Source organism: Wickerhamomyces ciferrii, contig 00200 (assembly GCF_000313485.1).
Source record: "Wickerhamomyces ciferrii WGS project CAIF00000000 data, strain NRRL Y-1031 F-60-10, contig 00200, whole genome shotgun sequence".
In the NCBI taxonomy this organism is placed as follows: Eukaryota; Fungi; Ascomycota; class Saccharomycetes; order Phaffomycetales; family Wickerhamomycetaceae; genus Hansenula; species Hansenula ciferrii.
Genome location: NW_011887540.1, coordinates 52,432 through 70,811, shown reverse-complemented (window position 1 = coordinate 70,811; position 18,380 = coordinate 52,432). Strand labels below are relative to the sequence as shown.

The 18,380-nt window shown below is 29.4% G+C and overlaps 11 protein-coding genes across 11 annotated transcripts; 8 read left to right on the top strand and 3 right to left on the bottom strand.

The window, feature by feature from the left end:
- Positions 1-221: 221 nt before the first annotated feature.
- On the top strand, positions 222-1,709 carry UTP15 (snoRNA-binding rRNA-processing protein UTP15; the record flags this gene model as incomplete). Its single annotated transcript, XM_011274287.1, has 1 exon — positions 222-1,709. One exon carries the CDS (start codon positions 222-224, stop codon positions 1,707-1,709), a length of 1,488 nt encoding a protein of 495 aa, XP_011272589.1.
- Positions 1,710-1,799: 90 nt separating this feature from the next.
- Positions 1,800-2,947, bottom strand: SLD2 (Sld2p; the record flags this gene model as incomplete). The annotated part of the gene is made up of 2 exons (XM_011274286.1): positions 1,800-2,691; positions 2,829-2,947. The coding sequence occupies 2 exons, from the start codon at positions 2,945-2,947 to the stop codon at positions 1,800-1,802; spliced, it is 1,011 nt and encodes a 336-aa protein (XP_011272588.1).
- Positions 2,948-3,212: 265 nt separating this feature from the next.
- Positions 3,213-5,237, top strand: ATP25 (Atp25p; the record flags this gene model as incomplete). The annotated part of the gene is made up of 1 exon (XM_011274285.1): positions 3,213-5,237. One exon carries the CDS (start codon positions 3,213-3,215, stop codon positions 5,235-5,237), a length of 2,025 nt encoding a protein of 674 aa, XP_011272587.1.
- Positions 5,238-5,339: 102 nt separating this feature from the next.
- KTI12 (Kti12p) lies at positions 5,340-6,197 on the bottom strand (the record flags this gene model as incomplete). Its single annotated transcript, XM_011274284.1, has 1 exon — positions 5,340-6,197. The coding sequence occupies one exon, from the start codon at positions 6,195-6,197 to the stop codon at positions 5,340-5,342; it is 858 nt and encodes a 285-aa protein (XP_011272586.1).
- Positions 6,198-6,351: 154 nt separating this feature from the next.
- MTG1 (putative GTPase MTG1) lies at positions 6,352-7,401 on the top strand (the record flags this gene model as incomplete). The annotated part of the gene is made up of 1 exon (XM_011274283.1): positions 6,352-7,401. The coding sequence occupies one exon, from the start codon at positions 6,352-6,354 to the stop codon at positions 7,399-7,401; it is 1,050 nt and encodes a 349-aa protein (XP_011272585.1).
- A 1,151-nt stretch (positions 7,402-8,552) lies between these two features.
- On the top strand, positions 8,553-9,440 carry HAP4 (transcription factor HAP4; the record flags this gene model as incomplete). The annotated part of the gene is made up of 1 exon (XM_011274282.1): positions 8,553-9,440. One exon carries the CDS (start codon positions 8,553-8,555, stop codon positions 9,438-9,440), a length of 888 nt encoding a protein of 295 aa, XP_011272584.1.
- Positions 9,441-10,278: 838 nt separating this feature from the next.
- On the top strand, positions 10,279-11,253 carry CSM3 (Csm3p; the record flags this gene model as incomplete). Its single annotated transcript, XM_011274281.1, has 1 exon — positions 10,279-11,253. The coding sequence occupies one exon, from the start codon at positions 10,279-10,281 to the stop codon at positions 11,251-11,253; it is 975 nt and encodes a 324-aa protein (XP_011272583.1).
- A 388-nt stretch (positions 11,254-11,641) lies between these two features.
- Positions 11,642-13,006, top strand: BN7_5136 (zinc-binding alcohol dehydrogenase family protein; the record flags this gene model as incomplete). The annotated part of the gene is made up of 1 exon (XM_011274280.1): positions 11,642-13,006. The coding sequence occupies one exon, from the start codon at positions 11,642-11,644 to the stop codon at positions 13,004-13,006; it is 1,365 nt and encodes a 454-aa protein (XP_011272582.1).
- A 603-nt stretch (positions 13,007-13,609) lies between these two features.
- On the top strand, positions 13,610-15,079 carry BN7_5135 (uncharacterized protein; the record flags this gene model as incomplete). The annotated part of the gene is made up of 1 exon (XM_011274279.1): positions 13,610-15,079. The coding sequence occupies one exon, from the start codon at positions 13,610-13,612 to the stop codon at positions 15,077-15,079; it is 1,470 nt and encodes a 489-aa protein (XP_011272581.1).
- An 8-nt stretch (positions 15,080-15,087) lies between these two features.
- On the bottom strand, positions 15,088-16,110 carry BN7_5134 (NADPH-dependent methylglyoxal reductase GRE2; the record flags this gene model as incomplete). The annotated part of the gene is made up of 1 exon (XM_011274278.1): positions 15,088-16,110. The coding sequence occupies one exon, from the start codon at positions 16,108-16,110 to the stop codon at positions 15,088-15,090; it is 1,023 nt and encodes a 340-aa protein (XP_011272580.1).
- Positions 16,111-17,504: 1,394 nt separating this feature from the next.
- On the top strand, positions 17,505-18,032 carry BN7_5133 (uncharacterized protein; the record flags this gene model as incomplete). The annotated part of the gene is made up of 1 exon (XM_011274277.1): positions 17,505-18,032. One exon carries the CDS (start codon positions 17,505-17,507, stop codon positions 18,030-18,032), a length of 528 nt encoding a protein of 175 aa, XP_011272579.1.
- Between the last annotated feature and the right edge of the window lie 348 nt (positions 18,033-18,380).

Here is an 18,380-nt window from a genome sequence, read left to right as displayed (position 1 = left end):
TTGATTATGTTGATTATCCAAATCGAGTTCCGGCCGTCAACACAATTTCCGACTTTCAAATTTTCTGTCAATTTTCGTCGTGTCGCTGATGATTTTTCAAAATTTTTTTATTATGCTTATACACTTTTCAGGCGATGAGATATCATAGGAGTTTTACACAGGAAAGGAGATTGAAGTTGTTCTTTGTTGTTTTACTTATTATAAGAAAAAATTAGATCCACATGTCATCCAATAAGCAAAGAGTCGCAGTGGTGAAGAACCCTGTCCTACCAGCCCAAACCACTCCGGAACAACGTTATTGGAGAGGTTATACAAATACTCAAATTGTTAAAGAACATAATGCAGTCAGTCATATTGCTTTCAATCCAATAAGCCCGCATGATTTTGCCATTACAAGTAGTACAAGAATTCAAGTGTTCTCTTCAAGAACTAGAGAAGTTGTCAAGACTTTTTCAAGATTTAAAGATACAGTATACAGTGGTGAATATAGATTTGATGGTAAATTATTTGTTGCAGGTGATGCTTCTGGTCTTGTACAAATATTTGATGCTTTACAACCAAGAACCCTTTTGGTTAGTATCAACCCTTCAACACATCCAACTCATGTTACAAAATTTCATCCAACTTTATCAACAAATTTACTTACTGCATCTGATGATAGAGTTGCAAGATTATATGATATTTCAAATTCAGCATCTCCAATAATATCTTTTGATGATCATGAAGATTATATTCGTACTGCTGGGTTCATTCCAGGCTCTAATTTAATAACGACTGGTTGTTATGATGGATTTGTTAGAATCTTTGATGCAAGAGTTGGTTCAGATCCAGTTGCTAAATATAAACAAAATTCTCCAGTTGAAGATATATTACCATTAACTCCAACTTCAATGGTCACTGCTGGTGGTCCATCAATTAAAATATGGGATTTAGCTGCAGGTAAATTAGTTAATGAAATGTCAAATTTCCAAAAAACAGTTACATGTCTTGCAGATGCTGGTGATAATAGAGGTATATTAACAGGTTCATTAGATGGTCATGTTAAAGTATTTGATTTAGTTAATTGGGATGTTAAATTTGGTTGGAAATTCGGTGGTGGTGTCTTAAGTTGTGGTGTTTCACCAAATTCAAAACATTTTGTTGCAGGTTTAACTTCAGGTTTATTATCAATTAGAACTAGAAAAACTGAACCAAAAGTTAAACAAGGTGTTAAACAAGTTAAATCAAATGCCTTCAAGAAAATGCTTAGAGGTGCTGAATATCAAGGTGAAGAAGAACATCGTATTATTAGTGATAAACCAAAACAATCTAAAAAATTAAAACAATATGAAAGATATTTAAATGCATTCAGATGGAGTGAAGCTTTAGATGCTGCTTTCATTCCAGGTGTTTCAAAAGAAATCACCGTGACTGTTTTAGAAGAATTGAAAAAAAGAGGTAAAGTTAGAGCTTCATTGTCAGGTCGTGATGAAACAAGTCTTGAACCAATTTTAACTTGGTCATTAAAAGCTATTGAAGATGTTAGAAGTGTAAATATAGTTGCTGATTGGGTTGCTGTTATAATAGAACTTTATGGTGGTATGATTGATAAAGCTCCAGTTTTAGAAGAATTAATTTTAACATTACGTAAAAAAATTTCTCAAGAAGTTGAAAAGGCAAGAGAAGCTCAAAAAATTGAAGGTATGCTTCAATTATTAACTGCTAATTAAATTATTCTTTCATACTACAATATATAGAAATCATTCATAATTTTTAATGCATTAGTTTTTTGTTTTTCATGATTATAAAATATTACTTTTTTAGTAACCTCTACTACGTCTACCAAAATTACGTTTTGAACCTGCTTTATCACGAATTTTAAGTCTTTTGAAATTATTACCTTGTGCAACTCTTTTCTGTCCATCTTCAACTGAACGAGCTTTGGGTATAAATTCATCAGGTCCATCTGACCATTCTTCAGATTCTTCAGATTCAACTTCTTCATTCTTTGTTTTTTCAATTTTTTCCATTTCAGCTCTAATATCTTTCCCATTCATTAAATCTTGATCAGTATTTGGACGTGATTTAATAACATATCTTCTTGTTGTTCTTTTTTGTGTTTTCTTCTTCTTATATACACGTTTTGGTTGATTTTCATCTTCTTCTTCCTCATTTTCTTCACCTTCTTCATCTATATCTGCAAGTGGTCCTATATCTAATTCATCTTCATCAAAGTCACCATATTTTAGTTCAGCCTGTATATCACGGAACTCATTAATTATTGTTGATAACCCTTTTCTAATCCTTTGTGATGCTAATGGAGATGGTGAAGCAGTTATATCTTTTGAACCACCAGGTTTCAAATATGCAGGAGTTTGTTGTATGTTATTTACAGGTGAAACCTTGGGTTTCTGTGGTGTTTTAAAGTCATCATTAAAATTTTGCTCCTCTTCTTCTTCTTCGTCTTCCATATCAACAGCTTTGGAGAAATCAAGAGTTTTCTTTGCTGGTGTTAATGTAATATTTTCCTTTTTAACTGTGGTTTGAGCCTGAGGTGTTGTTTTGGGACTTGTTATAACTTCAAATAATCCAAGTACACGACCATTCATTTGTGGTGTTGGTCCCAATTCATCAACATCTAATGGAGTTTCAGGTTCTTTCATTGGTGATGAAGTCTTGTGAGGTGTATGAAATTGTGGAATCACTTTAACTCTTTTCTTTGTTGGTGTAGAATATTTTGGTTCTTTCTTCTTGGGTATACCATACTTCAAATTTTTGTATTGTTTGTATTTAGCAGCTTTTAAAGGTATTAGTACCTATAATAAAGATAATGAACAAATGTATAATACTTACAAATCTCTGGATTCTTCTTTATATCATCTTTATCAGGATTTCTCCCATTTTGTTTCTTGAAGCCATACTCCCAAGCCTTAAGCTCGAGTTTAATCTCTGTCTCTAACGTACTCATTGTCTGATATCCTATGGTTCTTAATCAATTAACCTATGATTTAATTTGAAAAGTTGAATTTTGGCCTGTGAAAAGACGCGTCGCTTATATTTTTTATTTACACGCGTTTTCTTGACAGTACAATTCAAGATTATGTAATCAGAATCTGCCAAAAAGGTGAAAAACTTCGAATTTTTGCACTGTTAAACCATCATTTAAATGCGTTTTGTATTGAAAGTTAGTCGTTGTGGTTTATTGTTCACTGTTGGCTGTTTGATTATAGGAGATGTTTAGAAGGATCACATGCTCAGCTTTGAAGGCCAATTTGGTGCGCTCAAAAGCTCCAAATTTGAGTGCTAGACTTGCTACAAGATCATTTACTTCATGTCACATACTTCGAAATGAACAAAATGGTGAAAAATCTATAATAGGAGATATAATTATAAACCAAGATAAACAATTAGAAGATGGCTGTATGGAAAGATCATTGGAAAATGGTGAAAAAGTGATATATGACCCAAATTTTGCAACAAAGATTGAAGATCCAGAGATAATAAAAGAACAAGAACAAATTAGTAAAGAAATGGGTATTGATCCTGAAAGTTTTAAAGCTGTGGAAGCTGAAGAATTTGAAACTAATGAAGAACTCTTGCAAATTGATGAAGTCAACGAAACTGTTGAAACTGCTGAAGCTGTAGAAGAATCAGAAGAAATCCCATGGTATATGCGTGGAGATGAAGCTTCTGAACTTGATAAACCAATTTTCAAAGCAGAAATTCCTGATATTCCACAAGGTGCACCAGAATCTGTTGAACCATTATTAAAATTTTGCTCAGATAAATTAGGTCTTGATGATTTGAAAATTTTTGATATTAGAAATAGAGATGATTTACCAATTAGTACATATATTGATTTTATGATTATAACATCTGGTAAGAGTGAAAAACATATTCAAACTGCTACAGATGAATTAACCTCTTATATTAAGCATAATATGGATTCTATTCCTTATGTTGAAGGTTTATTAAAAGCTAATAGTGCTCAAAGACAAAAAAGAAGAATTAAAAAAAATGTTAGAAAAGGTGGTGCTTCTGATAATGAATTCGGTGTTGGGCCAAATAGTTGGGTTATGGTTGATCCTCAAACTGATGATTTTGTTATTCATGTTTTAACACCAGAAAGAAGAACAGATGTTAATTTAGAATATATGTGGTGTAAACCTGAAGAAAAGAAATTATATGAACAAAAACAAGAAGAATTCAACCGTTTTGAAGATGTTGATAATATTTTCTTTGGTTTACAAAGAAGAGAATATAGTACAAAGATTGAACCTGATTTAAGTTCGAAAATTTTACAACAATTTGAAATTGGTGATAAAGAAGGATTATCAAAATCATTGGAAAAAATTGTTATTGAAAATGATGCTTCATTAGAACTTTTGAAATCTATAAATAATACAATTGGCTCCTTATCTATCCATCAAGCAGTTGAAGAATTATCTGAACCATCAAATAAATACATTCATTTGTTTGAATCATCATTTCCAAACATCCCATATTTTGAACATTGGACTATAAGATATCAATTATATTCAACATTAAATAGAATCTTACCAGATGTTTATCCAATTGAAAATTTAACGAATTGTTTATTAGATCAATCTGCTGCGGGTGATAAAATCACCAAAGAGCAATATGACCAATATTTCCAAGATTTATTATCAACTCCACAATTTGGTTTAGAATTAATAACAACTCGTGAGTTAATGAATAAAATATTTAAAGTAAAATTTGATAATTTAAGTAAAATTTTGAGAGTGCTAAGAATTCAAAATGATATTAAAGTTGATAATGAATTAATCAAAAACTTATTACTATTATCTTCACAATACACTACAGGTCCTAAAGATGGACCAATTGTTGCATCTAAATATTTCAAAATCATAATAGAACTATATCAAGATGATATTGAATTTGATCAAAATGTTTTATTCTTAAGTTTAAACAATTTAGCTCGTGCACATGATGAATGGTTTTGGCCATTTTGGAATCAATTAGGTTCATATGAAACTGATTTGAAAAGTGTATCATATGATTCAAGACCATGGAATATTTTAATTAAAGTTATTTCAGATTCACAAAATGGGAAATTAATTGATGATTTCATTGTTCAATATACTCCAATTATGATTAATAATAAAATTGAATTAAATGATGATATGAAACATGATATTTTATCAATTATTCAACAACATGGTGGTGATATTGGTGCTTACCAAGAATTAGTTAAGTATATTCAATCGCAACAATAAGCATTGAGATGGATCATGTACATATAAAATATTCACTATAATGTAAATATAGGCATAATTAGCATTAATTGAGTAATCTTGATATATTATGTATGATGCATATTAATCATCTCTATTTATATTACTATCCAAATAATCCACAAATAATGGAACAATTCTATCAACATCTAAACTTCTAACTCTATTCAAGGTAACAAAAGTTCTTCTAATTCTTTGTAATTTAGCATTTGAAACACCTTGAGGTGGTAAATCCAAAAATAAATCTTCATCAATTTTTATACGACTTGTTTTCAAATCTTCAAATTCAATAACTTTATTTATAACAAATTGAGTTGATTTATCTAGTTCTTGTAAATAATTTGTTGCTGTGGCAGGTTTCATCATTGTGGCAGCATTTGCTTGTGGAGCTTTTTGATGAACTAAAGTATTCCAAATATCATCAAATGGGATTGAAACATCATCAAATGCAATTGGAATTAATGGAGAATCCCATCTTGAATTCCCATCAGGTTCTTCATATCTCATACTTAATTGTTTCAATAATTCAGGATCCCATTGATCATCTTTAGATCTTTCAGAATTCCAATTTAAACAAGTTTCTAAAGAGGCTAAAACATGTATAACACAACACGAAGTTGATAATGCTTTTGCTTCACAATGTAATTGATATCTAAAACCTTTAATATAAGCTGGTGAATCCAATATAACGATATTTGATCTTGATATATCTCTTTTAACAGCACTCATTTGTAGCCCTCTAAGGGATTTTTCAGTTCTTGATTCACGATATTCTTCTTTTGTTATACCTAGTGATTCATCTGTATGTAATATAACTTTTAAATTGGCACCTGGTTGGCCTTGTTCTAAAGAGGAGATTTTGGATTCTAACTGTTGCTTTAGATCTCTGGCACGAGTAGATTTACCAGAAGATGGTAAACCTGAGAATATCACAAGAGGCATGGTGTATGGTGTGAGTTTTTTGGTGTTTTGGTTGATTTAGCACTATATATCTACGAGACACAAATATTTTTTTTTCGGGTATAATAAATTTTCAAAAGGTGAAAAATATAAAGTATGAGCATCACCAAAATATTAACTAAATAAGATATAAATCATGACTTCTTTGGTGAGGAAATTCATACCCAGAACCTCGTTCCCGGATTATAGAGTCTCCTTGACAGATTTTAAAGGTCACCACGTGAAAGCTCTGAACAAGTTGACCCAAATCGCTCCACAATTGGATTTGGTGTTTGAAGTTAGAGATGCACGAGCACCTTTAAGTACAAGAAATGTACTTTTTGAAAAAATACTGGGTAATAAACCAAAAGTTGTGTTATATTCCAAGAAGGATTTGAGTACTATAGATGTTGAATTATTGACAAAATGGCATAAAGATGAAAAATTCATGTTTGTTAATTGTAAAAGTCGAACAGATGCTACCAATATAATTGAAATTGCTAAAGCACATTATGAAGAAATGGAACCAAGACCACCATTAGGACTAAGAATGATTATAACTGGTATGCCTAATGTTGGTAAAAGTACACTTGTGAATACTTTAAGAGCTGTTGGATTAAATTCTACTAGAAAAGTTGCTAAAACTGGTGGTCAACCTGGTGTTACAAGATCAACAAGTTCAATTATTAAAATTAATGAAAATCCAGAAATTTTATTATATGATACACCAGGTGTTTTCATTCCAAGAGTTGAGAATAGTGAAAGAATGATTGTATTGTCATTAGTTGGTGCAGTTAGTCCAACTATTGTTGATCCAGTCATTCAAGCAGATTATTTATTATATTTAATAAATTTACAAAATCCAACTTTATATTCACAATATTTGAAAACTCCAACAAATGATGTTTATACTCTATTAAGAGCAATTTCCAAAAAAATTAAGAAATATAATTCAAGAACTAAAGATTTTGATGAAAAAGGTACTGCATTGCATTGGATTGATGGATTTAAACAAGGTAAAACTGGTCGTTTAAAATTTGATGTTGATAGTATAGTTAAATCAGATATATTTGATTATCAAGCACATCAAAAACAAGAAATAGAAAGATTATCACAAATGGATAATGTTTTAAATAAGAAGAAGAATACAGATGGTAAAAGATCTTTAGCTGAAAAGGTTTCACGGAATGTAAATAAATTATTTTAATGATATTATGATCTGATGTTAGAACTTAGTACCGTAGTATAATTATTACTAGCTGGGTAGCACTTAATTTAATTATGGTAGTCTCTTAGTTTTTTAGCCCAGACACCAAATACCTTAAGTCTCCCGGTTAAGCTTCCCCAGACGCCGAAGGCAAAGTTCAAAAGCCTGTTAAAAACGAAGAATAGTAAAATACGCGCTAAACAAGTGAAAATCATTTTTGAATTTTTAACGTGTCCAAATTCTTAGTCCATTGATTTGGGGACTAGCCCCTATATCGACGGAACCTGAGGAACTTACCTTTGTAACCGATGAGTGATGAGAGGCTAAAAATACCGATGCCCTTTTCAATTTTTAGGCTAGGCACGTACACAGGCTAGGTGAGCTTGTTGGTGTGTGGATGTTTACATTTTACGCGTATCCGATTTGCTGGATTTATGCCAATTCTGAAAAAAATTGCGTTTCTTTTGTCGATGCAACCGATGTGTAATTGGCCAAATCGGGCAAATTCTGCAAAAAAACACTGCAAATAAGAGTGATTGTTTTTCTTCATGAAACGTAATAAGCATACATGAAAGAATTCAAGAAGGACGTAAATTGATATCAAAGTGGTGAGCAATTAAGATATCTTTCCCCACTCATAACGTTAGATTAATGGCACCATGTTCTCCATATTTTCAAATCAATTGTAATCGTATATATACTGTCCAAGTCAAACCAAGTTTTTCCAGGGTTTTACAATACAAACAATCAAACACAAATCAGTTGAAAAATTCAAGATTCGAACAGATTTTTGAAAATTAATAGATTGGGAGATTGGCCCAAAACATGTAGGAAAAGTTCTAAATGCTTCTTTCCGCGACTTAAAACATACTTTGGACTTTAAGACTCAAACTTGCAAAGAGTCTTGAATCTCTGGGAATAAATATTATAAAACAACCAATTTTCCTATTAATCCATTAAGGCATAAAGGAAGTTTGATAATTGATTCAATATATATAAGAAATTGAAATTCTTGTTTTAGTGATAGATTTATACATTTATAAACTTATAATCAATTTTCATCAAATGCTTAGAATATAACATTAACATATCGGTTCAATATGGATTTAAGTATGTGTGCTTATATTATACTCATCGTTTCTCGAGACATAATGATCGGACTTCAAATACTAACAACTTTGGAAGAACGTCAAAATAATCATATTGATATCAATCATTTACAATCAATTAAACAACCAACAATGATTAAAACTTCTAAAAATTGGGTTCTTCCACCAAGACCGAGACCAGGTCGTAAACCAAATTCATCATCACCTCAACCAAAGCAAACTCAATCTAAAAAGAAGCAACAAAAACAACAGCAACAAGCTAATATTGATACCACAGCTACTACTATCACATCTACTCCTACTACACAACAACCTATTCAATCTATACAGAAGCAATCTCAAAATGTCAATATTGAAAATACTTTACAAAAAATTAAAGATGAAAATCAATACTTGAAGATTGAATTATCAAAATTAGTTTCAGATTTAAAGTCTTTACAACAATTACAAAAAGATAATGAAAAACAAGAATTACATAAAAAAAGATGTCATAGTGAAATTGAAGAAGAATTACATTCATATAAATCATTAGTTATGGATGAAAGTGATGATGATAATTCTTCACAAATTTCTACACCATCATTAATGTCAAATTCTTCATCAACTGCAAGTTCAGTTTATTCATCATTATCATCAATTCAAGAAGAACAACAACAAACTCTTAAATTAGAAGATTTCTTGAATGTTTCATTTTTTGAAAATTCAAATTCAAATAATATTAATATCAAGAATGAAGAATTTGAAATTATGGAATTACCAAAAATTGAACCATTAGAATCAAAATCAAATATTGAATTTCAATTCTTAAAAAATCAGAATCAAAATGAACAATTAAATAATTCAGATTTAAAAATTTTCAAAGATGAAAATAATATCGATTCTTTTTTCCAAATTGCAAATCATGATGTTGAAGAATTGATTGAATGGTGAATATCACACATGGCTTGAAGTCAGACCCCAAAGAAAGAATAACCATTTACACGAACGAACGAACCTTTTATTATTATTATTATTCATGAGATCACGAACGAGATATATTTAAACTTTATTCTCATTTTTTACCCCTAACTTATCTTTTACTTTTTACTTATTTTTTTTTACCTTAAATGAATTTTTATGATCTATGAAATTGGTTATTATTTAATCTTTTACGAAATTATTATTTTTACATACAAACTTTATAATTATTTAGTTGTTATGAATATTACGTTGTATGAAAAGTTTTTATAAGAACAGTAGTGCTTTTGATCAGATCTTGCAATGATAGATAATCTAAAATTTAGATCAAACGTAACTATGTAATGCGAGTTGGAGATCATGTCTCGTTTGATAATCTGGAGTACGATAGCAATCAATCATAGTCCCCTTTTACTCCATACTTTTCACATAAAAAGAGACTTTGATCAAAAAAAATCGAACCATATAATGTTATAATCGAATGATTTTTAGTGTGGATGATGTAATCACCGAGAATGAAATGTTTTATACCAATGATAACGTCATAAAGTACTCTTAATTTGTTGAGACTCGAGGAATCATCTCTAGTTATCAATCTCTGTTTAGATTATACTTTCACTAGTGTCTCTGATGTCATTCTTGTACTTTATTATCCATAGCTTCAATTGATTCATACTAAAATATACGCGAATTTTCATTTATATAGCATTTTCGCGTTTTTCCAATATTGACGCGTTTGTTGATGATTTGAATAAATTTATTTCAGTAGAATACACAACTTAGTATTAGATCAGGTATAAAGACAACAAAAATGTCACAAGCACAATCACAATCACAGGGTAAACAAAAAGATATCGATATAGATGACTTTTTAGGTGTCAATCTAGATCCCAATGGTTCAACTTCAGAATTACCAATTCCTAAGCGTAAAAAAGTTAATAATTTAAATGAATCTCATTTCTTACAACAGAAAGGTTTACCATATTTAAGGAAAAATTGTGCAAAAGCTTTGAAACCAAGGATACAACATAAAGATGATTATAAAAACTTAACAAATTTTTTAAATTTTTATCAATTATGGGGGCATTCAATTTATCCAAAATCAAATTTTAAAGATTTTTTAGAAATGACTACAAAAGTTGGTATCAAATCACAAGCTGTGAAAACAATGAGACAAGGTTTCATCTCTGAAGATATGGATAAAGAAAGAGAATCACTTGCTGTACATCTACCTGGTGGTGATGAAGAAGTTGAAGGAGGAAATAAAGATAATGATGATGAGCTGTTTGGTCCAGAGTTAGATCATCAACAAAGTAATAACCATAATGATGATGATGAAGATGATGATCAAATAACTAAAACTACACAGAGGAAAAGAAATAATATGTTTGTTGATGAAGATGATGAAGAAAATTATGAAAATGATGATTTATATTCTGTTCCAAAGAAGGTTGATGAAGATAAAGAGAAAGAGAAAGAACCTGAAAAGGAAGTGGAAAAGGAAGCTGAAAAAGAACCTGAACTTACAAAAGAACCAACTACCAAACCACCAACATCCACAACTCCAGATGGTTTCGATGATGATTTCGATGATGATGATCTTGATGATTTATTATCAAAACCTAAACCATCACAATCACAACCAAAATCACAATCACAACAAGATGATGAAATTCCACCAGAATTTCTCAATAAACCATCACAAACCTCATCCAAACCTGGAGAAATCAACTATGAAGAAGAATATCAAGATGAATGGGACATTTTAGAAGAAATTGGTCAATAAATGAATCATAATATATTGGCTGACTCAGCACATGTGTAGTGCTTACATAACCTCCAAACTGTGGATACATAAATAAGTATTATAAACTGTGGATACTTTTAATTTTGCACAATTTGGTAATAAGTCCGGGTTTTTTCAAACACAGTTTATGTGTATTATGTATTATTAATTATGTTTTTGAAAAAGAAGTGGTTTTTTGTTGCTTATTGTGGTGTTGGAATTCGGTTGTTTTGCTGTACTAGGTTCTTGGTTCTTGGGTGTATTATTGAGTGATGAGACATAAGTTTTGATATAAATATTTTGAATGATCCTGTTTTATAAGTTTGTTCTTTATGTTGAAGATGGTTAATATTATTAAAAAACTATAGAACCTATATACATATTCATAATGACTCAAAGTACTAAAATTGAAACTACAAAAAATATAGAGATTAAAGATATAAATACAAATAAATCAATTTCTAAACAATTATTGAAAAGAAAATTAAGTGATTTAAAAGATTCAGATCAATCAACAATTTTGAAAAATTTAAATGATCGTACTTTAAGTATTAGTTCTACAGATTCAGAAGATCTTGGTGATAGATTAGATCAAAATTCTTCATCATCATCATCAGATGAAGAAGATGATCAAGTTGAACAAAAGAGAAAATTAGAAACTGATGAAGAAGAACCATCATCTAAAAAATTAAAAAGATCAGATTCACAAACTGCAGTAGTGATAAAATCTTTTGATGAACCATTTTTCATTGATAATAATTATCCAATTCCAAAATTAAATGATTATGAAGTTCTTATTGAAAATAAATATATTGGATTAAATCCTGTTGATTGGAAAGGTAAAAAATATAGATTTGGTGTTTATTCATTCCCATGGATTCAAGGTCGTGAATCTTCTGGGGTTGTTCATCAATTAGGTCCAAAAGTTGACAACGTTTCAAAAGGTGATGAAGTATTTATTGCATCAACTTCTTATAGAGATCTTAGAACTTCAACTTTCCAAAATTTTACTATATTTGATTCAAGATTAATTTGGAAATTACCTGAAGTATTATCATTAAAAGAAAGTTGTGCCATTGGGGTTGGATTAATTACTGCAGGTTCAGTTATTGAAGAATTAAATGTTAATTTATTTGATGATAAAGATTTTGATCAAGAAAAATTATTGAAAAAAAGAGATTCTATATTAATTTGGGGTGGTTCAAGTGGTGTTGGATCTTATATTATTCAATTAGCTAAAGTTGCAGGTTTTAAAAAAATTATAACTGTTGCCTCTGAAAAACATAATGAATTTTTAACAGATTTAGGTGCTACACATATTTTGGATAGATTTAAATCTAAAGATGAATTGATTAAAGAATTAACTGATATTGTTCCTGAAGGTTTACAAATTGGTGTTGATGTTGTTGGGAAACAAACTACTGATATCGTATTAGAATTTTTAAATATTAATAGATCTAATCCAAAAGAATCACCAAAAACTTTTGTTGGTGTTGTTTCTAAACCATCAAAAGATATTGATGAATCATTATTGGAAAATATTGAATTAAAAGAAGTTTTCATAAAGAAATTTCATGAAAATGTTAAATTTGGTGAAGGTTTAGTATCCAAGACATGGGAATTATTATCACAAGAAAAAATTAAACCACAAAGAAATTTAAAAATTTATAAAGGTTTTGAAGGGATTTTAGATGGATTAAAAGATTTAGAAAAATTTGGGGCAAGTAATGAAAAGTATATAGTTGAATTATAATCAAATTTACAGGTTGATTATGAGTATATTTTTATTCATTTTAATTTATTACAGGGGGATACAGGTTTTAATACAAGGCATATAACATAATAATCAAACTAGTAGTACTATGTACACCTATTCAAGTATAACTAGCTATCCACCATTTCATGTGACTTTTGGAAACTTTCAAAGATTTGATGAAATGTGATTAGAATGCCACAATAAATCGGTTCGGAGCTGTTTCCCAATTTGTATTGTGGCATATTTTCAACACTTTAAAGAAATTGCGAATATGATAAGCAAAATTAGGAGGAAGGAAGTTTTGTAAAAGAGTTGAATATTGGCAATTGGATGGAAGGATTGAATTTAGAGGCTTTGACTGGGCGTAGATTAGGTTCAGGTTGTGCTTTTTGAGTTTGATATCGGCTGAGATTGATGGGATTATGGTTCACCCGAAACACATTTGATATACTCATTTTACTCAGATTTGACTCGAAACTTGACAATCAGATGATTGTGTGATTGTGTGATATACTTTGGAGAATTTGATGATTAAAATGACAGGTTTTCTTTGTACCTTCTTATCTTTCATATGATCATAGTCAAATTATACCACACATAATGTCACAACCAACAAAGAAACAAAAAACTAGAAAACCATTAATCATCAATGCTTTCCTCATGGGATCATCAGGTCATCAAAGTGCAGGTATTTGGTCTCATCCAAGAGATAAATCACCTGAATTATATACTTCAATAGAATATTGGCAAAATTTAGCAAAATTATTAGAAAAGGGTAAATTCCATTCATGTTTCATTGCAGATGTCTTAGGTCCTTATGATGTTTATAATGGTCCAAGAAATTATGATGCTGTTGCTTTAACTGGTGCTCAATGGCCAATAAGTGATCCTTCATATTTCATACCTTTAATGGCTAGTGTTACTGAAAATTTAAATTTTGGTATGACTTTTAGTACTATATCTGAAGAACCATATCATTTAGCTAGAAGATTAGGTACATTGGATTTAATTACAAATGGTAGAATTGGTTGGAATATTGTTACTAGTTATTTAGAAAGTGGTGCTAGAAATTTACTTGGTGGTAAAGCATTACCTTCACATGAAGAAAGATATGAAAGATGTGATGAATATACTAAAGTGATTTATAAATTATTATTATCATCATGGAGAGATGATGCAGTTAAATTAGATAAATTAAACAGAATTTTCACAGATCCTAAGGCATTACGTGAAATAAATCATAAGGGGAAATATTTTGATGTAACAGGTCCTTCAATTACTCAACCTTCAAAACAAAGATTACCAATTATTATTCAAGCTGGTACTTCATCAAAAGGAATGGAATTTGCAGCTGAAAATGCAGAAGTTGTATTTTTATCAGGTTTTTCACCAGAATTATTAGCACCACGTATTGCTAAAATTCGTCAATTATCAATTGAAAAATTTAATAGACCTTCAGATTCTATTAAATTCTTAAGTTTAATTACATTAGTTGTTGGTGAGACTGAAGAGGAAGCCGCAGCAAAATTTGAAGAATATAAATCATATACAAATCCTGAAGGTTCACAAGCTCTGTTCAGTGGCTGGTCAGGATTTGATATTGGTACAATAGATCCAAATGATGAATTACATGATGTTAAATCAAATGCTATATCATCATTTATTGAAAATTGGACTAAAGCTGTACCAGGTATAAATAAATGGACAAGAGAAGTTATAGCTGATCAATTAAGAATAGGTGGTTCAGGTCCTAAATTCATTGGAACTCCCGAGCAAATTGCAGATGAATTAGAAAGATGGGTTGATATTGCTAAAGTTGATGGGTTCAATTTTGCTTATACTGTTTTACCTGAATCTTATGAAGATATTGTGGAATTAGTTATCCCTGAATTACAAAAAAGAGGTTTGGCTCAAACTGAATATCAAGTTCCTGGTGGTTCATTTAGAGAACAATTATATGGTGATGGAGTTTTATATCCTAGAGAAGATCATCCAGGTTTCAAATATCAATGGAGGCAAGATTTTACAAAAGAAGAATTTGAAAAACATTTAAATAATAATGGTATATAAGCTGACATTCATGATTCTGTATTTAGATGATTTATATTTTTCTTGAATTCACCTTTATCTGAAAGATATTGAATAACTTTTTGTAAATTTTTGAAAGTTGATTCAGGTTTAAAACCTAATAATTTAAAAGTATAATCATTATTAACGTTTGTATTTAAATCAATAGCTTCTTTTCTAACTTCACCTTTTGGTATCAAATTTTGTAAACCCAATACAGTATTACCAACTTCTAATACATCTTGATGAGTTATTCTATTTCCTGTAACTAATAATCTTCCATTTGAAATTTTAGAATCAATACCTGATTGGAAATGAGCTTTTGCAACATCTTCCACTGTAACAGTTATATAATTCAATGGTTCAACATGTTCAATACTTTCAGCTTGTAAAGGTTTTAATAATAATTTAGCAGCATTATTGATTGGATCATTATTGAAAAAAGGTGTCCCTAAAACCATTGATAATCCAATAATAACATATTTAAAATGTATTGGTTCTTCGTTTTGGAAAAATTCAATTATAGCTAATTCACTATATTTTTTAGAAGCTGCATAACCATAAAATCCATTTAATTTCCCTTGGTCATATGTAATATTTGACCAAGTTTTTTCATCGATATAATCAGGTCCAAATACAGATGTATTGAATGATGAAAGTGATGAAGTATAAATAAATTTCTCCAGATTTGGTGAATTTTCCTTAAGACTTTTCAAAATTAATTTTGTTGATTCAATATTTGGTATAAGTATATCCTCTTCAGATTTTTGAGTGAATAAATTTGATGATGAAGCAGTATGAATGAAAATTTTTAAATCTTGATGCTTGATTAATACTGATGAAATTTCTTCATAATTTGTTAATGATTTAATAACTTCAGTTTGGAAATTATCATTTTGGAATTTTTTTTCCAATTCTTCACCTTTTATAGCTGATCTAACTGTACCTATAACCTGATAACCTTTTGTTAAAAACTCATTAATAACATATTGTGCAATATAACCATTTGCACCAGTAACTAAAACTTTTGACATTGTTGCTATTTTAATAGTACTGAAAATTTCCTCGAGGGACCTATGATTTTGACAAATATTGATAAGAGCTTGGATCAAATAATGGGGATCAATGATATCCTTTATGGTATATTTATGGTATAGTAAAGGTAATTGAACTTTTTCAAGCAATACAAATATAGTTTATGTCAAAAATATAAATGGATTTAAGCAATTTAAGTACAATATCGTATTACCGAAATTTCGGAGTTATTATATAATGAATTATATAAGCAAATGATATTTAAAACCTGAATTAATTTAAAACTTTTAATGACAAAGATATTGATTAAATACATTCTTATAACCATTGGAGCTAAAATTTATTATTAATGTCTTCATTTCTGCACAACTCAAAGAAAAAAAAATAGATTTTTGAGTTTTCGAAAATGAATATAACCTTATAAATTTTAATTTAACTTTGAATTTGAAAATAATTAAAAAACCTAAAATTTAAACCTTAAAATTTGCACTTTTAAATACATCGCCAATAATATACTGTCATTTTATACCCATTAAACCATCAACCTCTGCTCAAATCAATCAATTAACCCAATTATAATCAAGAAAACTGAAATTTACCCTACCTCCCCTAATCCAGCAAAACTTAAAAAACAGCTCGAAAAATTTCGTTTGATCGGGGTTGCGTAGTGTAGAGGTTATCACTGTGGATTCTGATGATTTTTAACATCGCAAGTACAGAACATTCCACTAACCCCGGTTCGAATCCGGGCGCGACCGCATATTAATTTTTGCTTAAAATGCGTTTAAAGGGTTTTGGAGTGAATTGAAGTGATTTTTTTTTTATTAAGGTGTTATTAGGTGGTATATAAGATGTTTAGTTTGACTTATGGTATTTAGTTTACTGTTTTTGTTGTGGGTTGTTTGTTTAATAAGTGAATTTTTAGAGTTGTTTTAATGAGAAGTGTTTACCATATTAAATCCGATGATCAATTTTTGTGTCAATTTTGCATCAAGAAACTTTGAATAACCATTGTGCATTGAAGTGGGATATATCATATGTATATTATACTACAAGGTACTGTACTTAAAGATTCATGTTATATTTTGATAAATGGAGTGATTGAATATAGTTGTTATGCCTTTATCTTATCTATAATAACATCTTTTTTCAATATCTGTTTACACTGTTATGAAAAGGTGAGTTATTTAAATGCACCATTTTAATTAACAAATAATTATATCAACTCATTTAATAAATTTGAACAGATAATAAATGTAACAGATAATACCTCAAGGAAACGATAAATCGAATCAAATTCCTGATTATCCTAAACTTTCTTCTTCACTTTTTCCTTTCTTCATCATATTTAACTTATAGAAACTTTATCAAACAACTATATATATTTAACAATATGAGCCAACTTCAAAACATTGCCTTAAACACTGAACAACAATTCACCAATAAACATAACATCAATAATCATACCAACCAATCACAAGATATTAGAATCATGCCTAAAATGTATGGTTTATCAAACCCATCAACATCAATCTTAAGTGATGAAGAAACTATTATTGAATCAGATGAAGAACCAACAATTCTTAATAATTCTTTAATTGAACATAAACCAATCCCAAAGATTTTACCAGATGATACAACAAAATATTCTGAGTCATCAACCGAAGATTTATTTAATCAACAATTTCAAGCATTATCAAAAATCAGAGCTAAATTACCAAAACTAAATTTAAGATTAGTTAGACAACCTAGATATCAATATTATAGACCAAAATTATATTATAATATTTGGGATCAATATATTGAACATCATGAAGATTATTATGATGAAGAATTAGGTTGTATTGTTTTTGTTATACCTGATCGAATTTTTGAAAGTGGGTTTGGTAGAATTAGTTATATTAATTTAGCTGATGATTGATTACTCCAGGTGTTTATATCTTTTAATGAATTGTATTTTTGATTAACTGTGTAGTTTAACTTTTATATTGATTAACTTTCTACACATGTATTCATAATTATTTATTTATTTCTTTGTCTTCTCTATATTACATAAAATCAATCTAAACATAAATTTCTAATTTCCATACAATAAAACTTCAAATTTAAAAATCACACAACTTCTCAACTTCCCAACTTCATATTAAAACTTAACAGCAAATATTTATAATAGTCTTTTAAAGGTTGTCTAACACAGAAATGAATTGAAAATAAGACAAAAGGGGTTCTATAAGGGGGGACATAAACTCATAACAATATTAAATAAATG